This window comes from Odontesthes bonariensis, chromosome 18 (genome assembly GCF_027942865.1).
Source record: "Odontesthes bonariensis isolate fOdoBon6 chromosome 18, fOdoBon6.hap1, whole genome shotgun sequence".
In the NCBI taxonomy this organism is placed as follows: Eukaryota; Metazoa; Chordata; class Actinopteri; order Atheriniformes; family Atherinopsidae; genus Odontesthes; species Odontesthes bonariensis.
The window spans coordinates 11956770-11973016 of NC_134523.1; the positions used below are offsets into that span (position 1 = coordinate 11956770).

At 41.4% G+C, this 16247-nt stretch overlaps 2 protein-coding genes across 3 annotated transcripts in view; one reads left to right on the forward strand and one right to left on the reverse strand.

The window, feature by feature from the left end:
- Nucleotides 1-2174, forward strand: part of LOC142368227 (uncharacterized) — a 35182-nt gene extending 33008 nt beyond the window's left edge. The window contains exon 49 of the mRNA XM_075450360.1: nt 970-2174. Within this exon, the coding sequence (XP_075306475.1) occupies nt 970-2174 (1205 nt within the window). The remainder of the gene's footprint in view (nt 1-969) is intronic.
- Nucleotides 2175-4014: 1840 nt separating this feature from the next.
- Nucleotides 4015-15832, reverse strand: LOC142368084 (uncharacterized). 2 transcript variants are annotated; one of them, XM_075450143.1, is made up of 24 exons: nt 15617-15832; nt 15443-15523; nt 15094-15230; nt 13641-13698; nt 13404-13546; nt 11820-12669; nt 11586-11707; nt 10558-10671; nt 10391-10445; nt 10167-10280; nt 9892-9981; nt 9592-9789; nt 9039-9323; nt 8885-8959; nt 8604-8792; nt 8425-8505; nt 7937-8221; nt 7783-7857; nt 7553-7686; nt 7334-7468; nt 7145-7202; nt 6959-7039; nt 6781-6864; nt 4015-6073 (listed from the first exon to the last, which is right to left on the reverse strand). In XM_075450143.1, the coding sequence occupies exons 1-24, from the start codon at nt 15675-15677 to the stop codon at nt 5220-5222; spliced, it is 4359 nt and encodes a 1452-aa protein (XP_075306258.1). In that variant the 5' UTR covers nt 15678-15832; the 3' UTR covers nt 4015-5219. The 2 variants fall into 2 exon arrangements, with proteins under 2 accessions (XP_075306258.1, XP_075306259.1); XM_075450144.1 differs by lacking the exon at nt 8425-8505.
- Between the last annotated feature and the right edge of the window lie 415 nt (nt 15833-16247).

Here is a 16247-nt window from a genome sequence, read left to right on the forward strand (position 1 = left end):
TCATCTTTGTCACCCAAGCTTTTATAAAACTCCAATTCTGGGATGGTCAAAAAACTTTGGGTGCGGGTTAGGTTCTTATTTACAGTTTTTGTTTAGGCAGCTTCCTGGTTAGTAGATGTTGTTACTTGTATGAGTTTCAGAATGGGATGTATATCAGATGTAGAGGCTGTTTTGTAGTTTTTTTTTTTTTTTTAGTAGACTCCATTGTGTAAAGATCAGTTTTGTTTTTGGTGTCTAACGATAGAATTAATATTAATACACGATCTGCCTGATGTTGCCTAGCAACAGCAGCAACTTTTTTTTTTTTTTTTTTTTTTTTTTTTAAACGTTCTAGTTTTGAAAAAAAAAATTATCTTAAAATTGTATAAAAGTGAGAATTTTAAATAAATATAATTGAAAGAATGAATGAAACTTAAATACAGGATGGTACATAAGTGAAAACGTGTACTGTGATCAGACCAATCAGTATTCCAGATCTTATTTTTAAATATTTTTTTAAAGAAATCGAAGCCATCATCTGGAGATCAAAGATGAAAAGGACTATCCAGACGCTTATCAGCAAGTCCAAGAGCCACGCTCTGTGATGGTATAAGGTTGTGTCAGTGTGCTCGGCAAAGCTAATTTAGCTTAATTAAGAAAAGTACTTTGAAATTTTGGCACAACCTATGCTGCCTTAAAGATTACATCTTTTTTTCAGGGATATCCATTTAATTTTTAACAAAACAATGTGAAACCACTCTGCACACATTACAAAGCCATGGCTGAGGAGGAACACGGTAAAAGTGTAGAGGGAAAGTCCGTCTAGGATTTTGAATGCTTCATGTGCCACGTGTTACTCATTTATGATACATTTTACTTATTTATCTGATACCAGAGTTTAGTACGCATAATGGGATCTTCTCTTCAGAATGTAACTGGTTCATTTTTTTAACCCATGCTTTCTCTCACTTTTTCTCACATTTCTCTTAGAAGCTGTAAATAAAGCAGAAACATCACATTCAAAAGAGACTGACTTAGTTGGAGATCTGGGTGTGACCTTTACCTTCACAAAGGCTGAGCCTGTCGTCTCTCCAGTTCCTGCTGTTGGCACACATTTTAACAGTCCAGAGACCTGCAGTGGCCTTTCTCTGCAAGCAGAAGTCAAACCAGCAGTCTCTCAGCTCCAAAGGCCTGATCCCCTGCTGCAGGTGAAACAGGAGGAGGTAGAATCAACATATGTCCCCACTGCTGGTCCTGCAATTAGTCAAAACCTGGAAGTGTCTCCACAAAATGAATGCCCTCCAACCAGGAAAAGAAGAGCAGACATGTCTGTTGAAACATTGAGCAGAACTCTCACCAGCAGCTCTTCTTTACCAGCTAAATATGCACCCAACCCGGTGCAGGTTAAGAGTGAGCCCAGCTCCCCACCAATCTCTGAATCCCCTTCAGTTGACCCAGCTGTGAACTCTACCCTGCTGCATCTGAAAGAAGAAGACGACACAGAACCCAAACAAAACCAACCCACCGAGAAGTGGACATTGTTTGCAGACCAATCATCTGCATTGAAAAGGAGTGATTTCAAGGTGAATCTGTCCCCCTCAAGGTCAGCTCCAGATAATACAGAGACTACAAACTTCTGGGCAACCGACTCCTCTGAAACAGTGGAAAGTAGATGGCAGTTAAAGTCTGTTAAGACTGAAATTGGAGCCTTGGATTCAACGTGTCAACTGGCTAAAGCGATGGTGAATAGCAGTGCACCCTCTATCTCAGTGGAAGGGATAAAGAAAGAAGCTCCGGTACACTTGGAGTATGAGAACCAACTCTTCACCACTGATGAAAATAACACAGGCCATCAGATCAGTTTCTACGCTGATCCAACAGCCAGCCCCACTAACACTGTGGCAGCTTGTGGTGCGTTGGGTCAGTACAGCCAAACAGCTTGTACCACGATGCGACGTTCAGGGCATCTTTCTTCTCAGGCTGTTGCAGGTTACACGACACCAAACAATGCTCAGGGTTCATCACAGGAGTACACGCCAGGGGAACTCTACCCCAGTCAGATGTACCCTGAGCAGACCTTCAGTCTGCCATCGTCTGAACATTATGTAGCAGCTGGAATTCCTCCAGAATGGAGGAACCTGGAAGTGCAGCAGCGGTTCTACCTCTGGAGGAGAAGATGGGAGAATGGCCAGTGATTATTATTTTTTTAAATCTGTATTTGTCTTTTGTTTTTCATCGTCTTAAATGCCAAAACAGAAATACTGTGTTTTTTTTTATTTTTTTTATTACACAACAGTTTCAAGATGGATTTAATTTCACATAAAAGAGGAAATGTAGCTTTGCTTTTTTCCCCATATATGTTAAGTTTACTTTTACAAGCCAAAAATGATCATTGATATGAAGGATGAGTACATCAGCCTGCCGGTAACAACTTTAAGCTACTTTGCACCAGTTTTATGTAACGAAATGAACAGATTTTTGAATTTTTTACATTTATATTATGATTTTAATAAAAATGTATTTAAATCTGACATCAGAGCATCTGGTGAATATTAAATGAACACTATTTATGAAACAAATATACAAATAATGTACAACTGTTTTGATCTCTTCTCAAAGCAGTGTTTTTGTATTTGATTCACAAAGAAAGAAGTTGACGTAAGTTTCTCCAAGGCTTGGCCTTAATCAAGGCTCCAGGAAATCGGAGGAGAGTTGAAACATTAACATGATAAATTCCCTGATGCTCACCTCCCTTCTTTTGTGTCTAACTTACATTGTGCGAGGAGCAGATCTTATTTCAGCATGAAAAAACGATTTTTCATGTATATTAATATGGTATTTCTGAAGACAAAAGAATAATCAAGGTGAAGTAGAAACATGCAAAACCATTATTTATGTTTGTGTGCCTGAGAGTGTAAATGGAAAGGTTCCACACATTTATGAACCATATCAAAATGATTTCTAGGATTCAGTCATTTGAAATTTTTAAGCCCTTTTATTATTGTCGGCAAGAAGGAGCATAGTATTCGACATAAAATCAAAAATGATTCCCAGAGGGCAGTCCTGAGGCGACTCTCGTGGGAACTGCCTGAGCAGCATTTTCCCACCCGCAGGCCCGCCGGCTGCAGGCATTCCTCTTCTCTCAGAACTGACATTGACTGGCGTTCCCCAAGGTCCAATTCTGGGGCCTCTTTTATTCAACATTTACATGCTCCCACTGACTCGGATTATGTTAAGCAACAGAAAATGTTTCCACAGTTATGTGGACAACATGCATCACCACATCACTCAGGGATTAAGTGCCTCAAACAGCAGGCTGATCCAGAATTTCCTTCTATTGAACAAACAAAAAAATGTGGTCTTTGTCTTCGGAGCCAATGAAGAACAGTTAAAAATCTTTGCTTAACTCCAGTCTGTAATGATAAAAGCCACAAACCAAGCCAGAAATCTGGGTGCGATCACGTGACCTCCAACAGCCTATCACCTGAAGAATATTTCAAGAATTATAGAATAATAATGGAATGTGTCTCTGCTAGACTCGATTACTGTAACGGTGTATTTATTCATCTGCCTAAAAGATCAATCCGACTGCTCCAGTCCTCACCAAGACCAGAAAGTGAATCATATTCTACACTGACTGGTTTCCTGTCCATCAGTGGTTTATAAAGCCCGACATGGTTAAGGCTCCAAGGACATCTGAGATCTTCTGGTACGTTATGAATCTTTGAGACATCTCAGGCTGTCAGGAAAAGTGTTGCTTTCTGTCCGCAGAGTTAGAACCAAACAAAGAATCTGCCTTCAGATTTTAATCCACCGTATATGTGGAACAAACTTCTAGATAAATTCAAATCTGCATCAACTTTTAAATAAAACCTCAAGACTTCCTGGTCCACCAATGCATTTAAATGAAGAACTTTGATTTAATCCAATCACTGCACTCAGTTTTTAACTGTATTCGTTTTAATGCACTTTTATGATTTATTTAAAGCACTTTCAGTCAACAAGATGTTTAACTATGCCGTTTACATCGCCTTACCTATAATCTTTGGCTTTCCTTCCCATTTCATACAGAATGATCATTCTCACAATCACGACAACACTTTCGTTTTGTTTAATTTGAACAATTCAGTTTCCACAGTAACGGTCAGACCTGAACAATAGATGCATTTCAAAAGTTACATCGAAGCAGGGCAAAAACCAACCGTGGTAACGTGGCACAGATTTTAATTTGACATTATTTCCCCCCCCTGGGATAACAGTCTTACTTTTTACTAGCCTCTAAACTGAACACAGAAATGTCATCAGATTATCATGTGCAAATTTTGAAATTGTGCATTTTCTTGGGAAAAAAAAAAAAAAAAAAAGCAGATTAAGTATATTTAATCAACATACAATTTACAAATGAAGGTTCACCTGTAACATAAATCCAGTGTACAGTTCCTTTAAAATGAACACAAGGGTATAAAATGACACGAACGACTTAGAAATAAAATATTAGAAATTAGTGAGAATACTGGAACAACCTGCAAACAAATGTCATTTTTACATAAAGACCATCTTCTCCTTCATATTTAAACGAGTCTGAACAGAATCTTCAAATGTGTCGAGAACCTCAAACCCCTTAAAAGTGAAATTTACAGGCTTAGAAAATAGAACACTTTTTGTAACAAGAAAGTACTTCAAAAATACAAAAAAAAAAACACTGGAATTTAGAGAGAAGAACAAGAATGTTTCAGTGGAAATGAAAAGCTCTGTGGTCACTTGCAGCGGGATTTCTAAGCTCGTCTTTTAAGTTTCTAAATTCTGTCCTTTGGGTAAGGGATGTGTAAGGCGAAACAGGCGAGAACAAAGATGACCTGAACGTCCTGTCGTGATGAAGGAAGTTTGGCTGCATTGTAAAAGTCTGCACCAAAAGCAGCTACAAAACTGAGCCGATGGCCTCGGTTTGTCCGTTGGGTTTTGGCCAGCCACGTACGTTTGTGTTAATGGGCATCGGACCACGTGTAGTCCTGGTGGTCCCTGGGTTACTTTGCTGGTGTGCCATCTGTGCTGGGTTATTGCAGAACTGGGTGTGAACAGGATCACATTTCCAAAAATGTTCCGAGCTGTGGCGCTTTGCAGATGCTGACCACTGGAGTCAGCAGCCATGCTTTTACTCAAGAGTTTCCCCCGCACAGTCCTCAAAAGATGGGTTGTTGGCTGAAGAATCAGAGTCGACACCAGTGGTGAAGAGCTGGTTGTCATACAGGAGCTTCTTTCTTTATCCTTTCTACTAAATTAGAAAGTGGCTTTTTCTGCACTGTTGCCTTCACTATAAGACACTTTGAATCCCATCTATTTTTGTTTATTGGAGCTTCATATTTAGTCTTAAAAGTTTTTGAATCCCATCTACTTTCCACTGTTTCAGAGGAGTCGGTTGCCCAGAAGTTTTTAGTCTCTGTATTATCTGGAGCTGACCTTGAGGGGGACAGATTCACCTTGAAATCACTAATTTTCAATGCAGATGATTGGTCTGCAAACAATTTCCACTTCTTGGTGGGTTGGTTTTGTTTGGGTTCTGTGTCTTCTTCTTTCAGATGCAGCAGGGTAGAGTTCACAGCTGGGTCAACTGAAGGGGATTCAGAGATTGGTGGAGAGCTGGGCTCACTCTTAACCTGCACCGGGTTGGGTGCATATTTAGCTGGTAAAGAAGAGCTGCTGGTGAGAGTTCTGCTCAATGTTTCAACAGACATGTCTGCTCTTCTTTTCCTGGTTGGAGGGCATTCATTTTGTGGAGACACTTCCAGGTTTTGACTAATTGTAGGACCAGCAGTGGGGACATATGTTGATCCTACCTCCTCCTGTTTCACCTGCAGCAGGGGATCAGGCCTTTGGAGCTGAGAGACTGCTGGTTTGACTTCTGCTTGCAGAGAAAGGCCACTGCAGGTCTCTGGACTGTTAAAATGTGTGCCAACAGCAGGAACTGGAGAGACGACAGGCTCAGCCTTTGTGAAGGTAAAGGTCACACCCAGAGGACTTCTTCTGTCTTTGACCACACCCAGATCTCCAACTCTGGCTGTCTCTTCTGAAGGAGACGTTTCTTTTTGTCCAGTTTCTATGAGAGATGCAGAAGAACAGAGAGAAAAACAACAACAACAACAATTTAACAACTAAACAAACAGGATTTGCAGTTTTAAGAGTGAAAACAATGAATTCTGTTTGACGCCTATTGAACAGTGACCTAAATTAACAGGTGCAAAGATCCCCAACTTTAGATCTGGAGCCATATATTTGAAATGGTTTAGTTTGGCTGTTTACATACAAGTAGGTGACAAAGCTGCTACATATACATTGTTTTTAATTCAATAATTTCTCAATCCCTCAATCAAAATACCCCCCAGCCTCTCATTCGAGCCGTTTTCCCCACACATGCCACTGCAAATGTGAAATTTTCCTGAGATGTGAGGGTGTATGCGAGAACATAAAAGTCCCTCCTGACATCTAAAAATAAGAGTGAGACAATGGCAACAGATATTGACGAACATTTACAATGCACATGTGGGAATCCTGAAAAATAATCTTTGCTGACCTATGTGCTTCTTTTCACTCACACCGATAGTGTGGATAGGTTCAAATATATGAGGCATTGCTAGATAAAGCACAGAGCCGCGGACATTTGCAAAACCCAGCCACTTCTACCGTCTCCAGTGTTCATGCGAAACATTACTCATGATATACAGTACCGGTACATGATTAGACACAGCTACCCTGTTCATTTTAAATGCGTGTATATCACAGTGCTGCAAATAAAATCAGTCTTACCCAAGTCCCGTCGCTGGTCTGTCTCAAATGCCTGAGCCAACTGTCCCTCTGGGGGACGACTCTGCCGGGTCTCAGGCTGATGGCCTGTGAAACAGAACCAACTTTCTACCCATATTCCAACTCTCAATGTTCGTGAGTGGAAGAAACAAGAAAGCAAGACTGAACTGGCAAGACTTACTTTGATGGTGTGTAGTATTGATGGGTAGGCAGAAGATGCTTGGCTTCTCTTCGTTTTTGATATTTTGCACCATTTTCAAAGCTTTAAAAAAAAAAAAATTAATAAATGTCAGATTTCATACCAGTTACTGTGCATTTCCTCACTTTATAAAGTCAGTAGACAGATGCAAAGGAAGCTAAATATTACCTTCACCAAACGAAGTTGTCCTGACAAAGTCGTGCAGCTCTGGTCCCAGCAATATACACTTTAAGAAAAACCAACAGGGTCAAAATTAACAAGGAGTGAAAAGCAGTTTGTACACCACTGAAATGCAACCATGGCTTAAAAATAAATAATTTTAAAAAAGCTGCGTAATTCATGAATCCAACAAGGTACCTGTGCATCCACCTTATAGAAACGCTCCCGCTGTGAGAGCTCCTGGACAACATCCTTCAGAATACTCATTTTCATCTCAAGGAGCAGATCTTCCTCAAACCAGAACATCTGGAGAAACTTTGGGTGTTCTTTCCACTGAAAAATATGAACATCGCTCTGTGTAAAAACGTGTGATCAACATGTGTTGCTCAGCTTCGCAGTGCAGTAATAAACACACACCGTGTATTTGAGCTGGTGATCATGGGTGACCATGTGTCGGCAAATTTCCCGCCGTGAAAGGATCTCCTCGCAGCTTTCACACAGGAAGAACGTTTCTAGAGACATCCCTCGACACTCCCACACGGAGCCCATACCTGATGAGAACAAATAGGGTCTCGTGTTACGCGATTCTGTAAAGCGGCAGCAAATATGGCAGCGAGGAGGATGTGCTGCATAAGACGGACACTCACCGATGACTGGTTTAGTATCCTGTAGACTTGCTTTCAGGTAAAAGGACAAATGACTGCAGCCCTGAGTTTTTCCCCCTGTAAACAGTCATATTTAGTTACAAATTACTTCATGAAATGTTAAAATGAACCGACCCTTGGAATACTCAACACTAACCAATTGAGGTTCTTGTGAGCATCTGTGATCCCCTGTGCTCTCCGGGTCCTGGGGACTGTTTTGGAGCTTGTTCTGCTTTGTGGCTCGGTCCGGACTGGTTCTCTTGTCCAGTATTCAGTGCAGCAGCTTGGAGCTGTGGACTGCGGCTCTGAACAGGAGAGAACTTCGGCGTACTTTCTCGATCCTTTGTCTGGTTCTGTGAGGGCGGATCACTTTTCCACTGTTGCCTGCAGTTAGGATTGATAAGACGCTGTGTGCAACCATGGGCTTTCTCCAGTTTGACTGCTGTGAAATTAGAATGAAAGATTGATGTGTGATAATACAGCACAAGGAAGAGATCAATATGTCCGCGTCTAATCAGGATTATCACTTCAAGAAACATTAGGAAGGGTTTTAAAAAAAAAAAAAAGATGAAGCAAATATAGGAGTAAGAAAATGAATACCGTTAAGTAATGCATCAAAACTGGATGAAGTAGCTCAATATTTACCAGGACTTTCAATCACAAGTGCAGCTTCACTGTGAGGCTGAGTCTCTGCATCAGGCTCACATGGTTCCCTCTTGATATTTTCTAAATTGAACAGAGAGGATGCATGGCTTCAGATGAAAGTGGGAACTTAATCCTTGTTGATTTTCTGCTGAAAAATGTTGCCGACAGGTGCATTATACCTAGTTTGTCCTCAGCTTGACTACAAGGAGCTGGGACGGGCTCCGCGTGACTTTTAGCGACGCTCCTAGACGACTGAAGCCGGTCCTGGATCAGATCACAGGCTCGTGTGTCTTCACCACCCGAGCTCTGAACTTTTGGAAACTGACGTGCACCCAGGATTACTTCCCTTTTTGAGTCGGGCTCCATTTCTGAGACAAATAGGGTCTCGTGTTACGCGATTCTGTAAAGCGGCAGCAAATATGGCAGCGAGGAGGATGTGCTGCATAAGACGGACACTCACCGATGACTGGTTTAGTATCCTGTAGACTTGCTTTCAGGTAAAAGGACAAATGACTTTTTTCATGAGTTTTTCCCCCTGTAAACAGTCATATTTAGTTACAAATTACTTCATGAAATGTTAAAATGAACCGACCCTTGGAATAGTCAACACTAACCAATTGAGGTTCTTGTGAGCATCTGTGATCCCCTGTGCTCTCCGGGTCCTGGGGACTGTTTTGGAGCTTGTTCTGCTTTGTGGCTCGGTCCGGACTGGTTCTCTTGTCCAGTATTCAGTGCAGCAGCTTGGAGCTGTGGACCGCGGCTCTGAACAGGAGAGAACTTCGGCGTACTTTCTCGATCCTTTGTCTGGTTCTGTGAGGGCGGATCACTTTTCCACTGTTGCCTGCAGTTAGGATTGATAAGACGCTGTGTGCAACCATGGGCTTTCTCCAGTTTGACTGCTGTGAAATTAGAATGAAAGATTGATGTGTGATAATACAGCACAAGGAAGAGATCAATATGTCCGCGTCTAATCAGGATTATCACTTCAAGAAACGTTAGGAAGGGTTTAAAAAAAAAAAAAAAAAAAAAAAAAGATGACGCAAATATAGGAGTAAGAAAATGAATACCGTTAAGTAATGCATCAAAACTGGATGAAGTAGCTCAATATTTATAATATAATCCTTGTTGATTTTCTGCTGAAAAATGTTGACGACAGGTGCATTATACCTAGTTTGTCCTCAGCTTGACTACAAGGAGCTGGGACGGGCTCCGCGTGACTTTTAGCGACGCTCCTAGACGACTGAAGCCGGTCCTGGATCAGATCACAGGCTCGTGCGTCTTCACCATCCAAGCTCTGAACTCTTGGAAACCGATGTGGCTCAGATTTGCTCAGGATGGCTTCCCTTTTTGAGTTAGACTCCATTTCTGGGTCCAAAAACATAATGCATACAATCTTCAGCATGCAAGGTGATTTTTTTTTCCCCCTCCTACTTCTTCATAAACAATCATTTTCATTTCAGGTCTCACCCTTCCTCTGGACTGGCTGGTGCAGTTTTTTGTTCTCTTGGTCCGTTTGGTTATTTAATTTCAATACCTCATTGCATGATACACGCACCCCTGGGAGGAAAAACAAATAAATCAATTCAGCTCAATGGTTTCTATTCACACCACCTCTGTGTTAGAGCACAGGCAAAGCCTTAGAAACAAGATTATCTTATATGTAAAATTAAAAATGGTCTTAGTGCAAAAATTCTTCAGTCTCATGCGCGTGGATGAAAACCGATGCTCAGACTTCCATTTACCATCATTGGAGCTTGAAACTTCTGCGTCCTGCCTCACAACATCTGCAATAGAGGCTGTGGGAGATGAGAGCCGTGGGTCTCTCGGTCTCACCATGGCTTTCACAGTCTCTACAGCTGAGCATCAAGAGACAGAATTATCAATTTAACAAAAAAAAGAAAAAAAAAAGTCCATGAGCAAATTATTAGATTTTCTCCTCTATGGCATCTATTGAGAGTTTGAGTACCTTTATCTTCTGGAAGAAGAGCCAGCTTTTGGTACACATCCCTCTTCACTTTCACCTAATTAATTAAAAAAAAAGTTATCTTGCTGCAGATATTCTAAATGTGTGGCATTTTCGTAATACGAGTGATTTTGCTTAATTTTTGCACAATTCTGATTTGAGCTTCGCACCTGGGCACTCTGAGATCCTACATCCTGCTCAACCTGAGCCAAGTGGGCCACAATGTTGTTCAGTTTGCCCTCCAACTCCGTCAGGTTTGCAGTCCAGCCAGGATACTTCCTTTTCTATCAAAGACGTAAATGGCACACAGTTAGCATCTGCAGTACCGTCCCTTTTCCCCAAGCTACACATTCCATGTCGACTCCACCGGGGGCCAGATGTACGCCTTTTCCTCAACACAAACTGGCATTTAAAAAAAAAAAAAAAAAAAAAAAAAAAAAGGGAGGAATGTGCACACCTGATTCATTCTTCAGACTAAGTGTACATCTTTATAGCAATGCAACCCTGACGAGACAATTTACCATGAAACGGATAATATCCCTTGCTTGCTCAGTATGACATGGACCCCCCCCAAATCTTTGTTTATCAAATCTCTTAATATACCCTTATTTACAGTAACTTTGGGTGCTATAAATAACTGCAGTAGTGCGTAATGGCATGTGGAAGACCTCTCTAAATATTTTCCTCTTATTCGAGACGGTTCTCATTTTACCAAAGATTGGTTTTAAACCTCAATCTGAGGTCTGTGAATGCAGACCTGAGATCACCAAAGTAAAAGCCTTTTCTCTGTAACCTATTTTATAATCCGAGAACCTGCATCTTTATGGCGGCTTTCATTTCCATGCTTCTTTAGTTTTGGTGTAAACAATAATGAGCAAATGACAAATTAGGAGAGTGTCTGCAACCATTCATGGATATCAGGTTTGTGCGTATAATTTCATGAGGATTGAGAATTACTCAAACTGTAAATACACACAACTTTAGAGATCTGGCAAAAATGAATGCATATGTACATTTCTGCCCTTGTGTGTACATAGTTTATGTGAGCAAGTTGAGAAGAGAGTACAGGCTCGGTGGAGAACACAGTATAGGAGCAAGGAGCTGGGCCTTCTGTTCCCCCTTCATCCCCACAAAAATAAAGCTAAACTGATAGGTACTAGTACACTACAAGTACTACAAGACTCAACCAACTACATACCACATAGTTATACTGGTGGCTGGAGCTGATGAGGTGATCGGACCCTTTCAACCTGACAGAACACAGCTGACAGTAGACTTGCCGCTTTCCTTCCCATGACACTACAATTAGCTGATTTAAGCCTAAAGAAAGAAAAAAAGACAAAGAAATAATAGACTTGATTTAAATCAAACGAGTCCAATACATACAGATGCACTGAATAATTTCCTATAGAAGCAAAAATAAAATACTTGCCCACTTTAAGATGGCTTGCACTTGCTGTACTCTTGGCTGCAGACACATGGGAGGACTCTTTATGTGGATTCTTGTATTCAGACCTGGCAGACATGGCTGTGTTCAGTTGGGGAGCAGCAGTCGGGCTCCTCTTACGAGTATGTGATGCAATATCAGCAATTTGGCTCACCGAGCTTTTCAGTTGTGCGGTCTTAGCAGACAAGTCGACATTTCCACATTTAACAGATGTTTTTGGCATTTTAGCAGGAGCCACTGATGTAACCGTAGATGCGCCTGAGGCTTTGGATGCACGTTCAGGAGCATTTTCAGCTCTCGAGGAAGGTGCACCTCTGCCGGTAGCTTCGCGCACCACTGTAGATCTTGCAGTATTGTATGAAGCAGGATTTGCTTTGGATGCGGTTTCACTTGCTCTTTTCAGTGGTCTGGACATTGCTACAGATTTTGCAGCCGAGGCACCTTTGGAGGATGTTGCACTCAAAGTGGAAGTGGTTCCTGTCCGTGTGGATGAGGTTGTTGCCATACCTACGGAGGCAACTGCTGATCTTTTAATTCGATGATTTGTGGCCTTACAGATTGTGTTAGGGGTGACATCTTTGGGATCATTTCCTCTGAAATAAGGTTGTAAACAGACCTTATTCGTCCCCTTTGTGGACACATTTACCCTCAAGGTCTGTTTACCACAAGAGGTGACAGATGGATGGGCATGAAAACTATCAGCTGACTGAAGCCTTTTCATACAAGTCTTTGTCCGAGCTTCATTTGAGTCAGCAGGGACTCGGGTTGTTTTGGTCCTTGACATGTTTATGGCTGTCCCACCGTCTCCTGAATCATTAATCTTCCTATTGACCACCTTTAAAGTAAAACAATCCTAATCAATAGATCGCACATTTTCAGCTGCAACAAAACAGTTCACGAAATCATGTGTCCAGATTAAATTTGTAATTATGTTAACATCCTTAGATTTATTTGGTCATTTTACACCAATGATGCTACGCATGTCTATTGTACTCAGTTACTTCGTACAACCTTCACTCCCTGTTCACACTTAATGTTGTTGCTACCTCTAGACGGTTTTCAGTACTTCTGCATTTAAACCAGGGATGTCCACATCCGGTCCTCGAGAGTAGCTGTCCTGCAGGTTTTAGATGTTTCCCTGCTTCAGCACACCCGATTCAGATCAATGCATCATTAGCAGGCTTGTGCAGAACTTAACAATCTTTCGAAGAGATCCATTTCATCTGAATCAGGTGTGTTGAAGCAGGGAAACATCTAAAACCTGCAGGACAGCGGCACCTCAAGGACCGACTTTGGACATCCCAGATTTAAAACTTTCCTTATCTTAACGATCTTAAGATTTGTCACAATGCCCCCCCAATTAAGAGTGAATATCCTAGAGATTCGTTTAAGATTTTACCCGAATTTGATTTAAAGCAAAAGAACTAAACTGCAAAAACAAAGTCATCTACACAAAACAACTCATCTACAAGTCGTTAGAAGAGAACGAATATGCTCACTGCAACAGCTGTCAGTTGTTTTTAGTTCTGTATGCAGGATAACGTTCTCATCAGCATAAAGATGACTGACCTTGATATTGTCCACCACCGAGTTGACATGGGCATGACGTGCAGCCGAGGCGTTTACAGGTTGAACAGAATGTGGAGCAGAGGTTGAAGGGCGCTTACACACACCGCGTGGACGAAAATTAAGTGCCCTCAGAGTACCAATGGCTGTGGAGGGGAAGAATTCTGATGAAATGCTGCTCAGTCAAAATTCAGTCACACCACCCACACTTTATGAAAGTTTGGGAAAGATCCCCCTTACCTGATTGAAAGCTTTGTTTCAAAATATTACTGTAAGTCTTCTCGTTCAGATTCACAACCTGAAGTAAAGACGTCAATTAGTAAAAATGCATTTTTTTTCTATTTAAATTCCCGTTCCAGTGTTTCATCTCAGCTGTTTTGAACGTTTTTGTTTTATATTGCCGTGGACATGTCGAGGAATTTACCGTGGAGGCATTAACAAATCTTTCTCGAGTCAAATAAATGAACAAAGTCCGTTATGTGCCCTGGTAGTTGATTTATTGATACGTGCTCATTCAGAACACGGAGAGATCTCTGATGCTGCAGCGCGTCACACAAGCCTTTATACAGTGGTACAAACAGGTTACAAAGGGGGAGACATTTCCTGTCTGGCCACGAGGGTCTCCTTTACAATTAAGGCTTGCGCATCCTATACATGAAACTGACAGCTGAGGATGCAGATGTTCGCAGATTTTGCAAGTTTTCAGAGCAGATTGATGCTATTGATGACATGTTTTTGCAAAGTAATGATATCATGTTGTTGCAAGGCAGGGACAAAGTGCATTTAAAGGTTCAGTGTCCGGTAGTTCTAAGGGTTTGGTTTCTGATGGGGCAAAAGTTCAGTTTCTGTTAGTTCAAAGGTTCAGTGTGTGTTCAGACACTGAGCATGAATATAAGATTGCCTGCAGCATGGGTATATAACATTACCTGTAATTATGAGTATATAAGATAAGTATATAAATTCTTTCACACAGGCGCAGATCCCACTTTAAAGCAACTGTGCGTCTGATACTCTCCATCTGCGTTTAGCCCAGAGTAAATTACAAGACTTATTCCTGCAATATGTAGTCCATCGCTGGCAAACAAATACCCTTCTACAGCTCTGCTAAACAAATATTTCAGTATTTCATTACAATGCCATCTTATACAGCACTCACTTTTCATAATAGTTTCTCGTCTCTATGCTGAATGCCAAAATCCAGTTCATTTCAACACTACAGCTACAATAAAACTTGAGAAACCTCGGTTATCCAAAGGAGGGCCTTTTGTCTCGATCATTTCTGTGACGGAATGTTTTATAATGGAATATTTCATTGCGATACTGGGCAGACTGCGCCGAGGACGGGGGCCTGCGAAGTTTCACCTGCTGAGTATAATTCTATGGTTTGGATTTTGTCCGACGATACAACTAATTCGTCACTGTGTCGACCTTTATCGAAGCAGTTTCTCGCATTTATCTTTACTCGAACCTATGCAATAAGAGTTCACACTCCTGTTCATGGCACTTGTTCAACTATCAGTAGATTTCTACAGCTTCTGGCCTGGAAATACTGGTGAGCCCCCCTTCCCTACATTTACCTACAAAGGGCGTTTGAGTTCAGAATGGGGAGAACCATTAAGTGGTAAATGTGCTTACAGTGCAGCATATACACGGCTTGACTAAAACTAAACAGTAACCGCCCACATTTACTCACCACTCGCTGAATTTTCTGGTGGTCAGACCCAGAGACATGGCTGCTGAAGTCCCTCTCTGTGATCTTCTGAGAGCACATCTCACAAAGGTAGACCGAGTCACGTTTATCACAACGACATTCAAAAACTTTGCTTGAAACTGGAGGATGAGAATGAGGTATATAATCTGATAAGCAAAGCTGCACTTTTTGCCTTCTAAAATCCATTTAGCATCATTAAAAAGTCAACTCTATAACATTGTCTTATAAAATGTATTTTTCATAGTTAAACAAAAAACAAACAAACAAAAAAGTCAGCACAAAAGCTTTTTTTTCCTGAAAATGTTCCACTGCAGCATTTTGCTCGGCTTACCCAGCTTTAATTTAGGCATTATCGGGTCTTTCAACAGTCCCTTTTCACCTCCCCTTTTTGTCGTTGCCAAGAAGGACATTGCTAGAAAAAAAACAAACAACAACAACAAAAAAAAAAACCTATTCAGATTAATTCAGATGCCAAAAAGAAATCTCGGTCAGCTGACATCCTCACCTTCTTGGTAGGAAGGCTCCCAGGTGGGCTTGTCCACCGTTTTTTCCTTGGAGGGGTGCATTACCTTCACACGTGATAACCTGTGATCACCTGCTGGTTGCCTCAAGCCCAATAAGGCCTTTGCTTTTCCATGGACACGGTCCTACATTAAAAAAAACATTTCACTGGTTAAATATCTTGCATAAAGATACACATTCCTTTCTTGGCAATACTGTAAACAAGTTCTCAATTTTCTTCAATGGGCTGAAAGTTGAGTTTCCATCTGATGAATAATAAATAGACACTGGAAATATGTGGGACGAGAAATTAGGGCAGGAACACAAACTGTTAACTGAAAGTGGAAAATCCTGGACAAGCATGGTACTACTGCACAAGGCAGACGGTTTCCATGACTGAGGTCAGTGGGGTGGACCAACTTTAGGGCAGACCTGACACGAGCCAAGGCTTTAAAAGACTTTGAGGTAGAGGGAAAATTTTGACCACCAATTGTCTATGCAACCGTCACCTCAAACAAGGCATCTGCTGACAGAAGATTGCACCAGTGCCTCCCCTTCTTTTTGGAAAACCCCTTTAAGATGTGAATCTTAACATACGAGCTGCAGCAACCCTGAAACTGCGGCCGGATGTGAGG